The sequence below is a fragment of the Dama dama genome, chromosome 17 (genome assembly GCF_033118175.1).
Source record: "Dama dama isolate Ldn47 chromosome 17, ASM3311817v1, whole genome shotgun sequence".
Lineage (NCBI taxonomy): Eukaryota > Metazoa > Chordata > Mammalia > Artiodactyla > Cervidae > Dama > Dama dama.
In genome coordinates, this window is record NC_083697.1 from 63,228,643 (window position 1) to 63,246,839 (window position 18,197).

The 18,197-nt window shown below is 34.7% G+C and overlaps 1 protein-coding gene across 3 annotated transcripts in view; it reads left to right on the forward strand.

The window, feature by feature from the left end:
- The window catches only part of N4BP2 (NEDD4 binding protein 2), a 70,157-nt gene that overhangs the window by 39,720 nt on the left and 12,240 nt on the right, over positions 1-18,197 (forward strand). For all 3 annotated transcript variants that reach the window (XM_061164597.1, XM_061164599.1, XM_061164598.1), the window contains 6 exons: positions 76-121; positions 1,543-1,739; positions 5,209-5,327; positions 9,898-10,036; positions 14,405-14,593; positions 15,669-15,837. In XM_061164597.1, the coding sequence (XP_061020580.1) occupies positions 76-121; positions 1,543-1,739; positions 5,209-5,327; positions 9,898-10,036; positions 14,405-14,593; positions 15,669-15,837 (859 nt within the window). The remainder of the gene's footprint in view (positions 1-75; positions 122-1,542; positions 1,740-5,208; positions 5,328-9,897; positions 10,037-14,404; positions 14,594-15,668; positions 15,838-18,197) is intronic.

The following is an 18,197-nucleotide window of genomic DNA, read 5'->3' on the forward strand; positions in this document are numbered from 1 at the left end:
ACTGAGAAAAATAGCATAAGCTTGTTTTCTAATGCACCCTTCTTTGCCAATCCCCTATTCTGCCTTTGTATTTAGGAGCGACAAAGACAAGAAGAGGTATCTTGTGGCAAGTTAATGCAAGGTAAATCACATAGTTTAACTTCTGATGTTCTTATCTTGATGTTGAAACTTGGTGTGTGTGTATGAATTTCAACTCATTTTAAATATACTTCCACAAAATATGTTACCAAAGAATTTTGATTTGTAGATAAATTTTAAAAAATTTAACATTTTATATTGATATAAAATAAAACTTAAAGAAGAAAAAGTCCCTGTATTATTTAACTTTCAGGTTATAACTGAAAACTAACACAACATTATATATCAACTATACTTTAGTTGAAAAATTTTTTTTTCAACTATGAGGCTATGAAACACCTAGGCGTACTCTAATGCATATATTCAGAGTGTTTCCTGTTAATGATTTTGTTCTGAATGATAGAAAACTGTTCTGAGAGCAATAAAATATTCCTGTCTTTGATAGCATCATTGAAATATTACTTTGGCTATTAAATTTTTATTGATGTTAATATGATTAGAGCATAAAAGTCAGCCTGCTTTTTGGGTATATCTGCCAAAGAGAAAATATTTGAGCTTGAGTTTTGCGCTCGAGTTTCTCTAGATGTTTCTGTTCACTTCATACTAGGACTCCAGACTGAAGATTGTTAAAGATTCTTAACTTTAATCCAGACCTGTATTGTAGCTTTAAGAACCAAAGTTGTTTGAGAGCTGGAGGTTCCCAAATAGTATCAGTTATTCAGATGATAGTATTAGCTATTTCTTCACTTGCCAGGAGAGCAAAAGTGTATATCAGAATGTGTTGCTTTTAGAAAAGCTGAAATATACGTTGTCTTACTGTTATGAACTTCGTAGAATGTTCAGCTCCTTCTTTATCTTGAATATCAATGTTCAGTATTTATTGTGTGCCTCCAGTGGGTTACAGATCTGCAAAGATATTTATCCTTTCAGTTCTTGGAGTGGCCAGGCAGAGCTACCAGCTGCTCTCACTGGTTGCTCCTGGCTGGCTGCAGCTCCCTGTTTATCAGTGCATATGCGTGATACTGTTTTCTCTGTTGAAGGGATATGAAAAAGAGTGGGAAGCATTGAGTTGATTTACAATGATACTCAGGTTGTTGGAGAAGGAAATGGCAACCCACCCAGTGTTCTTGCCTGGAGAATCCCAGGGACAGGGGAGCCTGGTGTACTGCCGTCTATGGGGTCACACAGAGTTGGACACGACTGAAGTGACTTAGCAGCAGCAGCAGATTATTGCTCATTTGAAGTGTTCCTACATTTATACATATTTCATACTTGTAAAGATATAGTTTCATATATGTAAAGATATTTTTTGAAATTTGCAAACTGTATTATAAGCAAAGAGTAAAAAGTCATGTTTTCTGGGCCTGAGGTAAATATAACAGAATGAATTGTGTTACATCAGAATAATTGTTAATTTGTACATTTATTATTCACGGTCTGACGCTACTGACACTGCTTTTGTAGATCCTTCCCTGGTTGGGCATGTTGGTCTTGATAATTCAGAACAAAAATCATCTCAGAGAACAGGCAAAAAATTACTGAAGACTTTAGCAGCACCTGAAATGCTACCTTTATTGGATCATTGGAACACTCAAACTAAAAAAGTATCACTCAGAGAAATAATGTCAGAAGAAATTGCCTTACAGGAAAAGCATGATATGGTATGAGTTAGTATAAATATTAAGCCTTTGTTTCTTACTCTAGTTTGATTATATGTTTAGTTTGTGATTTTCATTTGAATCTACTTTTTGTAGTCTGGAATCTGTTTTAACCTGATTGAAGTTAGTGTTAAAATTGAAAAATGTTTTAAATGTAGTTTGAAGTTGGAGGTTTTTACTTCTGGAAAATTAGTTGATATTCTATAACAGTAAGCCAGTTATGTTAAATTTGTTGTTTTGGATTTAATTTTGCAGATGTATATTTCTTGTCTATAATTTTACTTCTGTAATTTTTTCATTCTAGAAAAACATAAAAGAAATATTTGATTTGAAGATAATTTAATTCATAAGTTACTAATAAGAAATGACTGTTTTGCTATTGAAGAGTTCATATTTGAAGCAAAAATTTTTTAGAGAAAAATTTTAGAAACTTTAAAATCTTACGTACTCTTCTTTTCCTATCTAACTTTTCAATAAGACAAGTTCAAACAGATACTTCACTTTGCTCTGAATTTAATTTTTGTTCTTTTTCAACCTATCTAGCTATATGAAGTCATAAGAGAATTTGGTTTTTTTTGCATTTCTTTTTCTTAACTTTTTTTGGAATTCTGAAAATTAGTATTAGAGAATTTCAAGATCAAAAGGGAAAAGACCTTAGAGATTATTAGTTCAGTTCTCAAGGAAAAAAAAGATTCTTAGTTGGTGATCTTGTAACATTTTACCCTCTTTTCCTCATCATTTGACTGCTCAAAGGAACACCTTTATATTGGTTGAAATATATTTGATAGAATGGGGGCATAGAAATAATGATGGGATTCTTCCACTTTCATGTTTATTTTCCCCACTTGTCTTGTTAATTAAGTTGGAAATATGCTACTGTTACCATCGTTACATGTTTATAGAATCTAAGGAACAGTCTCTTCAGTAGGATCTTATAATTTAGTGTTGTTTCAGATATCCTCTTCAATTTACATATGTAATTAATTGGAGAAATAGATTTTCTTAAAAAATAAGGAAAGCCTAGAACTTATGCTCAAATGATGAGACACTTTTTGTTGAAATGCTGTTTTCTGCTGAAACATTTCTTTATGATTCTAACCTGCCTTTTTATCTCTTAGTATACCTGGGTTGGGAAGATCCCCTGGAGAAGGGAAAGGCTACCCATTCCAGTATTCTGGCCTAGAGAATTCCATGGACTGTATAGTCCATGGCGTCTCAAAGAGTCAGACATGACTGAGCAACTTTCACTTCACTTCACATAATGATGAACAAATAAGTTGCTTTGACTTTCCAACTTAATTTTTTTTTTTCTGTCAGTGATTTTTCTTGTCTTTCTGTGAATTTGATAATAGAAGCTGTACTCTTTTGATCCTAAAGATATTCCTGCTTAAGTAGAGCCTCAGTAAGAGAATTTCTGGAAAAATTTCTCAGTAATTTCTCAGAATTTTCCAAAGGAGAAATACACTTTAAATTCTTTTAAAGCAAAGAATTTAAAATAAACACTAGGCATAATGCATACAGAGGATAATTAATGGTAAGATGATTGTTGTTCAGTCGCTAAGTCATGTCTGACTCTGCGACTTCATGAACTGCAGCACATCGAGCTTCCCTGTCCTTCACTATCTCTTGGAATTTGCTCAAACTCTTGTCCATTGAGTTGCTGATGCCATCCAACCATCTCATCCTCTGTCTCCCCCTTCTCCTTCTGCCCTCCATCTTTCCCAGCATCAGGGTCTTTTCAGATGAGTCAGTTCTTCACATCAGGTGGCCAAAGTCTTGGAGCTTCAGCTTTAGCATCAGTCCTTCCAATGAGTATTCAGGGTTGATTTCCTTTAGGATTGACTGATTTGATCTCCTTGCTGTTTTCAGTTAATTGATAAGACCTTAGAATTTGTAGTTTAGAGATACTCTATGACCTGGCAGATGCTAGTAAATCTGATCACTGAGGTTTAAAAAAAAAAAAAATCACTGAATTTTTTAGTAAGATCAGCTTATAATGTATATCTTAAAATAAGATGTGAAATATTTAAAATTCTTGAGGTGGCTTATTTTCATCACTCTTGGTGGTATGTGATATATTCGGCTTCACCAGTGTTTTTGACTGGTCAGGTTGTTGCCTATTGTGATTCTTTTTTTGTTGTTGTTTGGTATTATAAATGGCCTAAATATGGCTAGGTTTCAAAACCAATAGCTATTCTAGGATTATCCTAAATTATTGTAATTTTTAAATTTTCAGGACCCTTGAAATTTTATAGGAAGTTATTTTTTAGATACTAGGACTTTTGGAATAAACTAAAATATTACATTGTTAAATCACAATGTCAACAAATTGTCTTAGAGTTAGAAATCCCTTTACAGATGATTACTATAATCCTTAATTAGAATTAAATTAGCACATACTAGAAAAGCCTGTTTGGTTTGACAATTTAAACAATCCGAATATGACTTTGAAAAAATAACAATTAGCAATTCTCATATAATTCTTTGGAATAAATATGTTTGTGAAAAAAAATTTTTAATGTGGATTTTTCTGTCAACTTGAATTTGCAGCTCATTTGTACATTGTAGTTTCTGCCCATTGAGGAGAATGTGTTTCTAAGGCCGTTGTTCACAGCATCACAGTGTCCCTTTTATGAGGACCCATGCGAGAAATTTCTCTCAGGTCTCTCAGTACCAGAGAAAGCTGTTCTTCTCCTGAGCAGCCAGTTTGTTTTTATTTCATGGACACTGAGAATCTTTGCTTCCTCCTTTGCTTTGGCCATTGAGAAGCTCAGAACTGAATTTGTGACCCACGTTTAGCAATTGTACAGGATTTTGTAGCATGCATTTATTTATACTAATTTTCTTGCTAGCTTTATCTTATACTCTTAGCTTTATTTTCTCTACTCTTTGATTTGTTCGTTTATTTATATCCTGTTTATATGTATGTTCGTCATCCTTTTAATATGTGTAATACATGATTGAATGTGGGCCCCCCCGGTGGCTCAGACGGTAAAAATCCACCTGCGATGCGGGGACCTGTGTTCAGGCCCTGGGTTGGGAAGATCCTCTGGAGGAGGGCATGGCAAGCCACTCCAGTGTTCTTTCCTGGAGAACCCCCTGGACAGAGGATCCTGGCAGACTGCAGTCCATGGGGTCGCGGAGTCAGACACGACTGAGCAACAAGGCACATGTGTTAGGCGTGTCACGTGTGAGAGTGTTATATACAAACGCACACACATGTATATGTATATGTGTGACTATGTGTGTGTGTTAATAAGCAGCTTCAAATACTTAGTGAAAAGTGGGATATAAATGAACAGTGCAAGAATACTTATATTACTAATTTCAGCCTTTAATCAATGAAGAAAGTCTGTGCTTGCTTTTAAATTATTAGTGTTTTTGCAATGAAATAACCATGCTTTTGGATCAGCATAACTAGTATTGTAAATTACATCGTAAGAATGAGTTTTGTCTTTTTTGTTTGTTTTAGAAAAGGGAGACGCTTATGTTTGAGAAAGATTGTGCCACCAAGCTAAAGGAGAAGCAACTCTTTAAGATATTTCCAGCCATTAACCAAAATTTCCTGGTGGACATTTTCAAGGACCACAAGTGAGTATACTAGAAGGATTGTCTGCAGTTTCTGTTGTGATGTGATTGAAAGTGTATGTCATACATTTTAATTTCTTATTTTTATTTTTCTGATAACAAAAATAATATAGGTGTATTATAAACCATTTAAATGCAATAATGTAGAAAGTGAGTATTTGTCAATTTGTTCATATTCCTCCTCAATTTTTTCTCATGTTCATATACTAAGTATGCGTACACATGTGTACCTATTTGTTTTGGTGACTATATATATAGTTTTATATATTATGTTTATAAATATATATTTATATATTTATGTTTTATGTACTATTTTGTAGTTTTGTTGTTATTTTTTTTTTCTGTCCATACTTTGTGACAGAATAAATACTCTTTTCTTTTTAATGTCTACAGAGTATTCCAGAGTACTCTGAAAGTGATTTCTTAAAGTTCTATAGTTTGATTAAACATGCTCTGTTTATAGGCTTTTTGACTATAAGAAAAGTTGGAAGCCATGTTGCACTGAGCAACATTAAACATACATTTTGTGTGCATGGGCGAATGTTATCGTAAGCTAGTTTCTAAAAGTGAAATTGCTGGTTCAGAGTAAGTACACTAAAAATGTTTATAGCTAATGCCAGATTTCCTTTTATAAGGGCTTTCCATGTTACGTCTATGTACTGATTATGTAACTTGCCCTGAACATTAAGAATCTTTGATTTTTTTGCCAGTCTGGTGGGAAAAATATTTCATTGTTGCTTAAATTTTTATTACTAGTGAGGTTGAGCTTTTTTCCCATTGATCTCTTTTTCTATTAAATTGCTTACTTTTTGCCTGTCGTCTTTTGGCTCTTTGTATTTCTTTTTACATGTATGAGAATTCTTTATATATTATGTGTAGTTATCTTTGTTAATATAGATTATAATAAATTTTCTTGATAAAATCTCATTGGTCATATGCATATTTTAATTCATGTTTTATCAGAAAATTGTTTCCCTTATTGGTTCAGAGTTTTAACTCTTTTTGAGAAAATCTGTCCTACCCCAACATTATGGAATTTATTTATTCCAGTATTTATTTTTAAATTTGCTTTTTTTTTTTTAAAGGAAACTTTTTTATATATAATTTTGTTTATTTATTTATTTTTGGCTGTCCTGTGTCTTTGCTGCTGCTCAAGCTTTTCTCTAGTTGTGGCGAACTGGGGCTGCTCTCTAGTCTTGGCATGCAGGCTTCTCACTGCGGCGGCTTCTCTCGTTGCAGGGCATAGGCTTCAGTAGTTGTGGCTCTTGGGCTCTAGAGCACAGGTTCAATAGTGTGGCACATGGGCTTAGTTGCTCTGAGGCATGTGGGCTCCTCCCAGGCCAGGGGTCGAACCCGAGTCTCCGGCACTGGTAGGTGGATTCTTTACCACTCAGCCACCAGGGAAGCCCTTCATTTATTTTTATTTATTTATAGTTTTGACTGCACCAGGTCTTCGTTGTAGCACACAGAATCTTGGACCATCGTTTAGTATTTTTAATAGTGAAATTTAAAACATTTACCTTTTTTGTGTGTTTAGTATGAAGTAGAGATTTAACTTAATTTTTTTGTGAATGATAAACTGGGTAGATAGGTCATCTTTACACCCTGATATAAAATATAATCACTCATATTTCCTACATTCTCAAATATACATTTTCTTTTATTGACTCTTTGATTCCATTGAGCCATTTGGTCCTAAATTTTATTTTCGATATTGTAATAATGTGTTTTGATGTTTGCTGTATTAGGGATGCTTCTGGTTTGAGTAATACATAGTTTTGATCTTCAGGTATTCCTTAAATTTCTATTTTAGCAAGAGTTGTTTTAAATAAATGCCTTTTTAGGCTCTTTGGAGAATCTAATACAGATTTTTTTTCTTTAGTTTATTAGTATATTTCATGTCAATCACCAGTAATTTCTAGAATAAAAATTCTCTCATATTTTTGTTTTTTTCCTTTAATGCTGTATCAGAATTGATTTCAGGCTTTTTGCAACAGTTGTTAAGTGAGATTAGTCTGTAATTTTCTGTTTCTTTGTTATCTTTGTCAGATTTGGTTTTAGGGTTTTATTTGGTATTTGGCTTAATAAAAGGGTTTTCCTGGTGGCTCAGTGGTAAAGAATCTGCCTGCAATGCGTGAGATGCAGGTTTAGTCCCTGGGTCAAGAGGATCCCCTGGAGAAGGAAATGGCAACCCACTTCAGTATTCCTTCCTGGAAAATACCACGGACAGAGGAGTCTAGAGGGATACAGTTCATGGGGTCACAAAGAGTCAGACACGACTGAGCAACTTGCTCTGGAAAATTTAAATAAATTAGTACCTTGCAGGTTCTGGGGTTGTGCCTTTTTAGGGAAGTCTTTTAGAACTTTTCACTCCCTTTTAAGGGCATTGCTTTATTCAAATATTTGCCCTTTTTTTTTTTTTCTTTTCCTGTGAGTCTTTTCTGGTGGTTTGTCTTCTGGAAAACCATTAGTTTTACCTTGATTTTCAGGTTTATTGTTGTTAAGTTGTATATAATATTCTGTGATAATTAAAACTATTGTTTTGTATTTGATCACATCCTTTTTTCCTTTCCTAATGTATTTTTTTCTGTTTTCTTTGTTTTTGCTGTTTGTCAGAATGGCCCTTTTAAAGAGCAAGCTGTTGGTTTATTGATCAAAGTCTGTTTTATATTCTCTAACCATTTATTTTTGCTTTTATTTTTAGTAATTGCTTTCTATCTTTGTTGGTTCCTTTCTCTTTAAATTTGTTGACATACTTTCAATTCTTTGGTTAGTTTGTTTCCTTTTAGTATTTAATAACATATTTAAGGGTATGAATTTTTCTCTCTGTTATGTTTTTGATATGTATATGTAATATTTTGACTTTGATATGTAGTGCTTTCATTTTTTTCTGTAATAATCTAATTCAGTTTGATTTTCTCATTCACCCAAGAGTTTGAAATTTCCTAAATGGATCAATAGTTTGGTGGTGATGGTAGTGGTGGTGGTGGTTACTGTTTATTTTGTTCTGTTGTGTTGGGGTATAAGAATGCAGCCTGAAAGAGTCCTGCTTTTGGGAATTTGAAATTTTCTTTGTGGTTTAATACATGATCAGTTATTATAAATATTTCATGAAGGTGCTTCTGAAAAATAATATTCTCTGCTGAGTATGCAGAGTTCTAAATATGTCACTTGAATCAAGTTTTTCATGGTATTATTTCAGTCCACAAATTTTCTATTTATTTCTGTTACCTGAGCAGCTGTTTTCTTAGAGTTACGTTTTAAAATACCCCAGGCATTGGGGGTTAGGAGGGCTGGTGCTGGCATATGGCAACTGTCTTCTATGGGAACCTAGGGCAAGAAGGTCTGATGTGAAACTACCCTTGGTTGCAGGTCCCAGGTGAAGTTAGAGGACTGAGTGCTTCATTTCAGTGCTCAGAATGATTGATCAGTCAGGTCCCAAGGGTAGGTATATGATATTCAGTGATCCTCCATTTGTCTGCCAACAGCTGGATACTTGTCTCAGCAGTAGTGTCTGCTTCACCCTGATAAGAAGGGTAGGCTCAGTCAATTACTGCATTATATGCCTGCAGTATAACCTTCCAGAGCCGTATACTGCTAACAACGCCTGTGTTGGAGGCTGGCTTCCAGCCCTAGAAGTGGGCAGACTGTGATTTTAAAGACTGGTTAGGACGTGGAAAATTTCTGGTAGTTTCTAGCCCCCAAGAAACTCCTGTTTGTTGAGTGTATGTTAGGCAGTAAGATGGGAATGCTCAAGTGGAATTGGTAGTCCCAAATGATTCCCCTTCAAGGGGTTGCTTTAATAAATTGAAGAATAGCAAAATATCACAGTATTTTGCATAAGTATTGCATTTCAAAAACAGTCCTTTGTGGTCAGCTTTTCACTATCTAGCCTTTGGAAGAGATCAGAGCCATAAAAATAAATAAGTATAAAATCATTTATAATTTGCTCTGGAATGAGTTTCTTTGGCTGTGGCAAGATGAGTGTTTCAGGCTTTTGTCAATTTTTGTAGAATTTCATGTTCCACATAATATGTTATCACCATGAAAATATGCCTAAATAATGTAGTGGTGGGAGGTAGGATAATTTTTTACTTTTTCCTTTCTATATCTCTGCTTAGAATTTCTTTGACTGGAACCCCATGGTTTAAGTAAAATGTGAAATTTGACAGAATACAATGTCAGCGTAAAGATCTATTGTCTGTTTTTGATGTACGAAGGAAACTGAAACGTGTGAATTCAACAAGGGGACTAAGTATGGGTGATAAGATGAAAGAAAGAGTTGTGGAAAATCTGTCTGGAATAAAAGATAAGAAAATGAATTAATTATTACTATGTTACTTTTGGGTATTCATTTAAAAAATTAATTTTTGAGAGCCTCTAACTTTATACTTTCTGTTCATTCTTGAGTCTTGAGATGCACAATGAGCATTTAATTTTGATGTTTAAAACTAAGAAGTGAGCCAATTTTTCGTATTCTTCTAAGATGTTTTAAAGATTGCCTTTGTTAATGTTTCCACATAACTTTTATTTTCATTCATTGACCTCATATTTGTACTTCACCTCTCTGCAGCTACTCGTTAGAACACACAGTGCAGTTTCTAAATTGTGTCCTTGAAGGAGACCCTGTAAAAACAGTGGTAGCACAAGAATTTGTTCACCAAAATGAGAATATCACTTCTCATGCTGCACAGAAGTCCAAGGAGAAAAAGGTATAGAGCTTCTTAGTTTTTTACAATAATGGTAAATAATAGTTATGTATGAAATATAATTGCTTTGTTAATGTTTATTTCTCACCATTTTTTGTAGACTGGAAATTTAACCAATGATAGCATATTTGGTTAATAATATCCTCTCAAAATAATGAATTTATAGCCGATTATATTTTTTTCTTCAGTGTCTTTGTGCATGACGAACATTTGAATTTCTTTAACTTTTCTTGTGTAGACTACACATGAAACATATGAGGTTTAATTGAGTAACTATGGAATGCAATATGATGGGTCTTAGAGTATAACTATGTCAGACCTGGGTCTCCCAGATTGCAGGCAGAGCCACTTGGGAAGCCCAGAAACGTTTAGCCATTTGAGGAACTGCCAAACGTTTTCCCCAAATGGTTGCATTCTTTTACGTTTCTGTCAGCTGTGTATGAGGGTTAGAATTTCTCTGCATCCTCTGTGACACTTTGTTATCATCTTGTCTTTTTGATTAAAGCCATCTCAGTAGATGTGAAGTTGTTTGATGGATACCTGGGATTTGTTTTAATCAGGTATGGTAAGACAGCAGGCATGGAAATGACATGAAGGAAGAAGGTTATTATAGTTACAGAAGCAGGGGGTATGGCCTACCACCCAGAGCCCCATGAGGAAGCACCAGGGCCAAGGAGACAGAGAGAGAAGGGGGAAATGTGCACAAGAGTCTTTTTTTGTGGTTTCTATGGGAAAAACTTGGCAAAGCAGGGTAATAAGTATGTTCAGGATTGGCTAGTTTGAGTAATTTCAGCAGGCTCTGGGGCATAGGAACTGTGCCTAGTTTCTGGAACTTGGCTTCGGTGATCAGGGTGTGTGAGTGGTGGCCAGAGAGAGAGAGCCCATAAAGGAAGTGGTTGTGGGTGTGGGTTCTGGATTGGATGGTTTGCATGTATAAAGTGTGCCAGCAAGTGAATTGTTTCCAGTCTCTAGGAATTAGCTAACCCCAAGGTGGGGTTTGTCTCTAGGGATTAGCAAGGCCTCATGTCAAAGCATCAGAATATAAGAAATAAAAGACATAGTTAATACAGAAGTGGTATCTCATTGTGATTTTGATTGGCATTCCCCTGATGGCTGGTGATGTTGAGCATCTTTTGATGTACTTATTGGCCATTTGTATTACATCTTTTTTGAAGAAATGTCTATTAATATCCAAAGCCCATTACAATTAAAGAAAATTTCTTTAGTCGTATGAGTTTTTATATAGTCTACATGCAAGTCCCTTTTCAGACATATGACTTGCAGACTTTTCCCCATTCCATGGGTTGTCTTTTCACTTTTTTGTGATGTCCTTTGAAGCACAGAAGTTTAAAAATTGATCATGTGCAATTCACTTCTTTTGTTGGTTGTACTTTTGGTGTCATACCTAAGAAACTATTGCCTAATCCAAGGGCACCAAACTTACACCCAAGTTTTCTGTTCTTTCAAGAGTTTTATAGTTTTAGTGCTTACATTTAGATCTTTGTATATGGTGAGATAGGGGTTTAGGTTTATTCTTTTGCATATGGATATTCAGTTATCACAATACCACTTGTTGCAAAGATTATTTTTCCCACATTGAATTTTCTTAGCACCCTAGTTGGAAATGAATTGACTGTAAATTTTTTTACTAGATGCTCAATTTTATTCCATTGTTCTGTGTGTCTGTCATTATGCCCGTACCATAGTCTTGACTGCTGTAACTTTGTAGTAAGTTTTGAATTTGAGAAATGTGAGTTTTCAACTATGTTCTTTTTTTACCCCCAAGATTATTTTGGCTATTCTGGTCCCCTTGCAATTCTGTGTGATTTTTAGGATCAGCTTGTCAGTTTCTGCAAAGAAGCCAGTTGGAATTTTCATGGGGACTGTATTGAGTCTGCAGATCAATTTGAGGTGTATTGCCATCTTATCAATACTGTCTTCCAATTTGTGAATGTGGAAGTACCTTTCAATTTATTTAGTTCCTCTTAAGTTCATTCAACAGTGTATTGTAGTTTTGAATATAAGTTATACATGACTTCTGTTAAATTTATTTCTAGGTATTTTATTTTTTTGATGCCATTGTAAATGAAATTGTTTTCTTAATTTTATTTTTGGATTGTCCACTGCGAATAGAAATACAATTGATTTTGTATATTAATCTTGTATTAGTTTTAGACTTTTTTTTTAAACAGTCCTCAGTCATCCTGCTTTCCTTGTTAATAAGACCACTCATGGATAAACTTGTGTGCTCCTTTTTTTCTTTGACTGTTTCACCAGAATTTAGCTGATGGGACTTGGGTAATTTTGGTGTTCATGTGATCTGTTAGTGTGTACACGGAGCAGGAAGAGTATGGTGCCACTGTTGCCTGTGTTCATCCTGGATAGGTGTGGTGTGTTATCTGTTAGTGTGTACACAGAACAGGAACACAGATGCCTGTGTTCATCATGGATAGGTGTAGTATGTTACAGGATTCAAAGAATACAAGATGATGGTGAGACCTTCAGTGCCAGACGGGGAATAAAGATTACTTTTTCACCTGATAATAGAGCCAGGCACTCTTGGTCACTATGGCGGTAGAGGAAGCGATTGGGAAGTGTGCTTGCTGAAAGTGGGAGATGGTTAAAAGATGTTGGAATCAAGAAAGGAGAGTTTGTGAGTTGTATACACATTGGCCAAAACATAAATTTGAATAAGTTATACCGGGGTTAAGTTATACTCAGCCTTTCTCAAAAAAATGTAGGCAGATGTCACAACACTAAAGGACCAGAGATACTAAAAGAGAGTATCATGATACCGGTAACATTTTGGTTTCCCTGTTTTGTTCAAGAAACTAACATTTATTTAAAACTGTTTTGTTAATACTAGTACCTTTTCCCTTTAGTTAATGAAATTTGCAGGTTTGTTACCTTTGGAAATGGTTTTAATATTATAGTACATCATGCTTTCTCAAGAGAATAAGTGATACTAATTACGTGAATTCTTAGGAAGCATGTGTTTCACTTGGCCCTAGTTAATGAAGTTACAGTAAACCATATCACTGTGAAAGGGACATAAAAATAGATTTTGGTTTTATTTTAAAATGAGAGTAGCTCTCATTATATACTTTTTTTTTTTCCCTTTCTTTTTTTGGGCCTTGCCACGTGGCTTGTGGGATGTTAGTTCCATGAACAGGGATCAAACCCAGGCCTAGGAAGTGAAGCCACAGAATCCTAACTATTGGATGGCCTGGGAATTCCCTGTTTTTTTTCTTTTTTAAAAATAAGAAATTAAGGGTCTCTTCCCAGAGAACCGAATGTGATTTGCATTTTTTAGTATGAATACCAATAGAGACTTTAGGGCTATGAAATATTTATGTTTGTAATATTAGGCACTATGGCTTTTCAAAGGTCATAAAAAGTGTTTTCTTTTTTTTAATGCCCTCTCTGCAAAATCTTTGGTTTTATCCAGAATGCAAGCTATATACTCATAGACTATTTAAACATTAATATGAAATAGTTAAACAGTAGTATGATTATTAGTGAGCATGACATAAGGATGTAGGGCCTATGAATATTCTTATATTCTTAGGTAAGGGAGAGTTGTGGGTATTGGTTGCAAAAATAAAAATATATTTATAGATTTTTGACTCTAGTAATGAGTTAGGAATGTGGTGATACATTTATGTTATTCTTTTCTATTTGGTTTAGTGTTGAAGCTAATTTGCATAATTATTTTCATGATCTCATGTTTTAAATTAGAGTTATTTAGTTTCTTTAAGTTTCCATATGGGTAACAGCTACTTGATCATATTTCAGAAAGCTCAAAAAGTCAACACTACCATAGTGGCTAGTTGGTTGAATTGATTGAAAACTGCCCTATAAACCTCCTTATGATTTTTAACTACTATCAGGCATGGTCATTCCATATGCTCTTCAGTTTTCAAAAGAATATTATTCAATTATTTTATTGATTGGTTTTTTAAAAATATAAATTGCAATATGCCGTTACTTCCTTCAGTGATTGGACTGACCCTATGAATGGGTTTGCAAACTAAAATTTGGATAATATTGCATTAGATAAATGAGTGTTTTTCTTTGAATATTTTATATTCTCTCTTTTGGTTTGATTTTTTTATTTCCACAGTTTTAGAGAACTTTTTAACATTTCCTTAGATAAGAGTGGTTAAAAATGGAGTACCTTTATGGTATGAAAAAGTTAATGATGGTTGACAAGTGCATGAGTTACTAGGAAGACAGTAGGGAAATACTGTCTGTTTTTTTAAGAAGAAAGATAAAAATTAGTAGAACCCAGTTTTCACGTACAGACTCTGAAGGTAAAGTTTGTGTGTCCTTCTTTTCTTTGGGTTGTACTTATTGTGTAACACCTTACAGGCAAAGAAATTGAAAGAGACTGAAGATATACCAAGTGAACCATCTTTCCAGGACTTTGAGTACCCAGAGTATGATGACTACAGGGCAGAGGCTTTCCTGCACCAGCAGAAGCGGATGGAATGCTACAGCAAGGCCAAAGAAGCGTATCGGATGGGGAAGAAGAACGTGGCCACATTTTATGCCCAGCAGGTAAAGAGGAAAGCCAGTTCTTTTTTTCTTTGTCATTTATGATGTCTGAATAATCTGAAGGAGATAATGCTCATATGTGACTGGATGAAGTTTTTCTAGGGAATGTAGATGATATTCTGTAAGTGGTGTAAAGTGGCCTACTCCGTAAGGACTGTGTGGCCTGAGAATCACAGCAGTCCCGATCTCTTTTTTTTTTTTTCTCTTTGTGTGTGTGTGTGTGTGCGCAATAAAGTTTTATTAAAGTATAAAGGAGATAGAGAAAGCTTCTGACATAGACATCAGAAGGGGGTAGGAAGAGTACCCCCAGTCCCTATCTCTTTTAGGCTGGGATCTCTCACTGAGTACTGCTTCTGAACAGTTACACGTTTTATGGAGGAAATGCAGCGGGATGTTAGTAATGACCTTCCCAGGTGGGATTACAGAGGACTTGTGCTTTCTATCACGCTTGAATTTTTAGTTAGGTATCACTTTTCCTAGTCAGAAAAAGAAAGTTGCATTGATATCTTTTAGGGAAATAGACTTTCTACCGAGGCTCATTTGGCATGCATGTGCTCTGTCACTTCAGTTGTGACTCCATTTGGCATATAGTTAAAAGAAATCTGATTGATTGACTTTTTGTTTTCTTGTGGTTCCATGTAGCTTACTTTTTTATGACTGAGCAGAAAAAGTATCAAACTGGTATTACCTAGTGAACAACAATAGCAGACCTTAAGGGATGGTTTCAGGGGTAACTCCAAGTTGTTAAGAGGGTTGAGACTCAGGATTATCAAAAGGTAAACCACTGGATTCCTTCTTGAGATGGATGTTATTTATTTGTCTCCCTCTTCTATGATTTTTGGGTCAGAGAATGTGTTAGAAATGATGATTCAGTAGTTTAAGAGCTATGTTATTAGTTCACTGAAATCCACCTAAATTTTTGGTGCATTTTTGCATATTAGCCCATTGCATTAAAAATTTTAGATTAATTTTTCCATTTTTTTGTTCTTCTTTTTACTAGGGGCACTATTTGTTTTCTCATTGCCTGCTAAGTAGCAGATATGAAAAGTGATCACTGGTGATATGTTTATATTTAAAGGGTAGTCTCCATGAACAGAAGATGAAAGAAGCTAATCACCTTGCTGCCGTGGAGATATTTGAGAAAGTCAATGCCTCCCTACTGCCACAGAATGTTCTAGACCTCCATGGGCTGCATGTGGATGAGGCTATAGAACATTTGACGACAGTTTTACAGCAGAAAACTGAAGGTAGGACTGTAGTCGTGACACGTTTTCAATAGAAAGTATATCTTTGTTTATATTGATATAACTTGCAAATTCAAGGGAGTCTGAATGTGTAGGCTAAGGATATGTGTGCCACACTGATAGATGTTTGTATTAGACTCATTCTTCAAGAAAACCTTGGGAAAGAATTCTCACTGCCTTGGCCACTAACATTTTTATTTTCCTGCTTCAGTCATGTTTGTATTCCTTTGTTATACTGGGCATGTATATATATCAAACCAACTTTTGGGCCTCAAAGGGAGGGCATGATGTAATCTGAGAATTCTCTGGACGTTTCAGGGATATTACACATCTTTGTTTGTAGACATTTACTAGAGCTATTAGATACTTATTAGATGTCAGTTGCTTAACAGATATTTAATAAAATACAGAAGGAAATAAGGTGATAGGATTTTTATAGAATTATCATAAATTCAGGATTTCTGAGTGTTTGCATTATAATGGTGTGCCCTTCTCCCTTTCTACTTGTATTTAGTCTTTGCAGGTCAATAGGAAAGCTATTGCCTGCCTCTTAAAATTGTGTCATGTAGTTTATATGTATTAAAGCATCTTGTTGGTTTATTATCTTGTTTCCTTTTCATCACCAGATGGTAGCACTTAGGAAGAGTCAATCTCTGTAGTACCCAGACTAATGCTAGGGAATCATCTAATACTAGGGAATCATCTCCTTTTACCACTGCTAAGATATCTTTTTATCTTCCATTTTATTGTGGAGACATAAAATCCATGCCTCAGTTATCTCTTGTGGTTCCATCATACTGCTCTGTCATTGATAGCTGTATTCTGGTTAATTAGTTTATATGTATTTTAGAAAGTTGTATACTATACGTTATATGAGTTTATCAGTTCAACACATATCAGTTGTGTTATTAGTTAAATACTTGATTAAATATAATTGATATAAAAGGTTGAGAATTCATCTTTTTATCATGCAAACCATGTTGAAAAGGTTGCAGAGTAAAGTAAGAACACCTCTGTGCCCCTGAGTGTAAGGTAACAAGTGGTAGCATTTTCCTGTGTGTGCTTCTTTATTTTATTTTTTTTTATCTTACCTTCTTGGTGGAAATCAACACCCTTCAGTTTGCATTCATCATCAGTCTATTTATAGTATTCCTTTTGTGAGTTTTAAAAAATGAACATATATGGTGTCATACTGCATCATCAGCCAAGTTCCTTATTTTCACCCAATCCCGTTTTCAAGACCTACTCATCTTTCTCATCTTAATGGATTTTTTTTTTAATTAAAACTGCTGTATAGTATTATGTGACCATGTCATAATGTGCCCATCTCTCTGTTGATGGGCATTTTTATTTTGCATATCAACATACATGTCTACTCTTATCACTATCTTTTTTCCCTAGCTTTTTATATTGAAAAATTTAAAACCCACAGAGAAGTTGAATGAATTGTAGACTGATCAGTCATCAACATTTGGCCACATTTGTTTCTCTCTCTAAAATTGCTTTCTGCTGAACCATTTGAGAATAAGTTTTAAACATTGTGGTGCTTTGTTTTTGAACACCTCAGCATGTTTATCACTTGAGGACAAATTCATTTTCCTACATAATCACAATACATTATCACTTTTAAGGCATTTGACACTGTTAACGAAGTGTTGTCTAGCATACAGGCCATACTTAGTGATTTCCAGCTGGATGGAAAGGTCTTATGTAGCTGTGCCATTTTCTACCCCCAGTCCAGGACCCAGTCATGCTTCGCATGTTCCAGTTGATGGTCCCAAGTCAGTAGCCTCCTGTAATATAGAGTAGTTCCTTTGTCTAATTTCTATTTCCCACGTCATTGACATTTTTGAAGATTCCAAGTCAGTCGTTTGGTAGATTGTCATACAATTTTAATTTGTCTGATTGTTTCTTAGCGGCTAGATTCAGTTTAAAATTTTCTTGGTAAAAATGCTGCATAGGTGATGTTAGGTCATCCTTGGTGAACTCATTAGAAGACATAAATGGTCAGTTTTCCCTTATTGGTGGTGTTAAGTTTGATTTCTTAGCTGAGGTGTGGAACTCTATCATATCAGATTTTGCTTTGTAAATGTACTTTGTAATCAGTTAGTAAATTTTGGTGATTGATTCTTTGTGACTGTGTGAATAACTGTTTTCATACAGCTGTTCTCATTTTTCCTTATGATTTTGGCATTCATTTATGATCCTTGTCTGAATCAGTTATTTTATTGGTGGTTCCATAATGGTATTTTATAGTTTGTATTCCTTCTGTGTTTATTAGCAGACATTCTTTGATAGAGTAGAGGATTTACCTCCCCCACTTGTTTTTTAAATATAATTTTGAAAATCTTGGAGAAAATCTA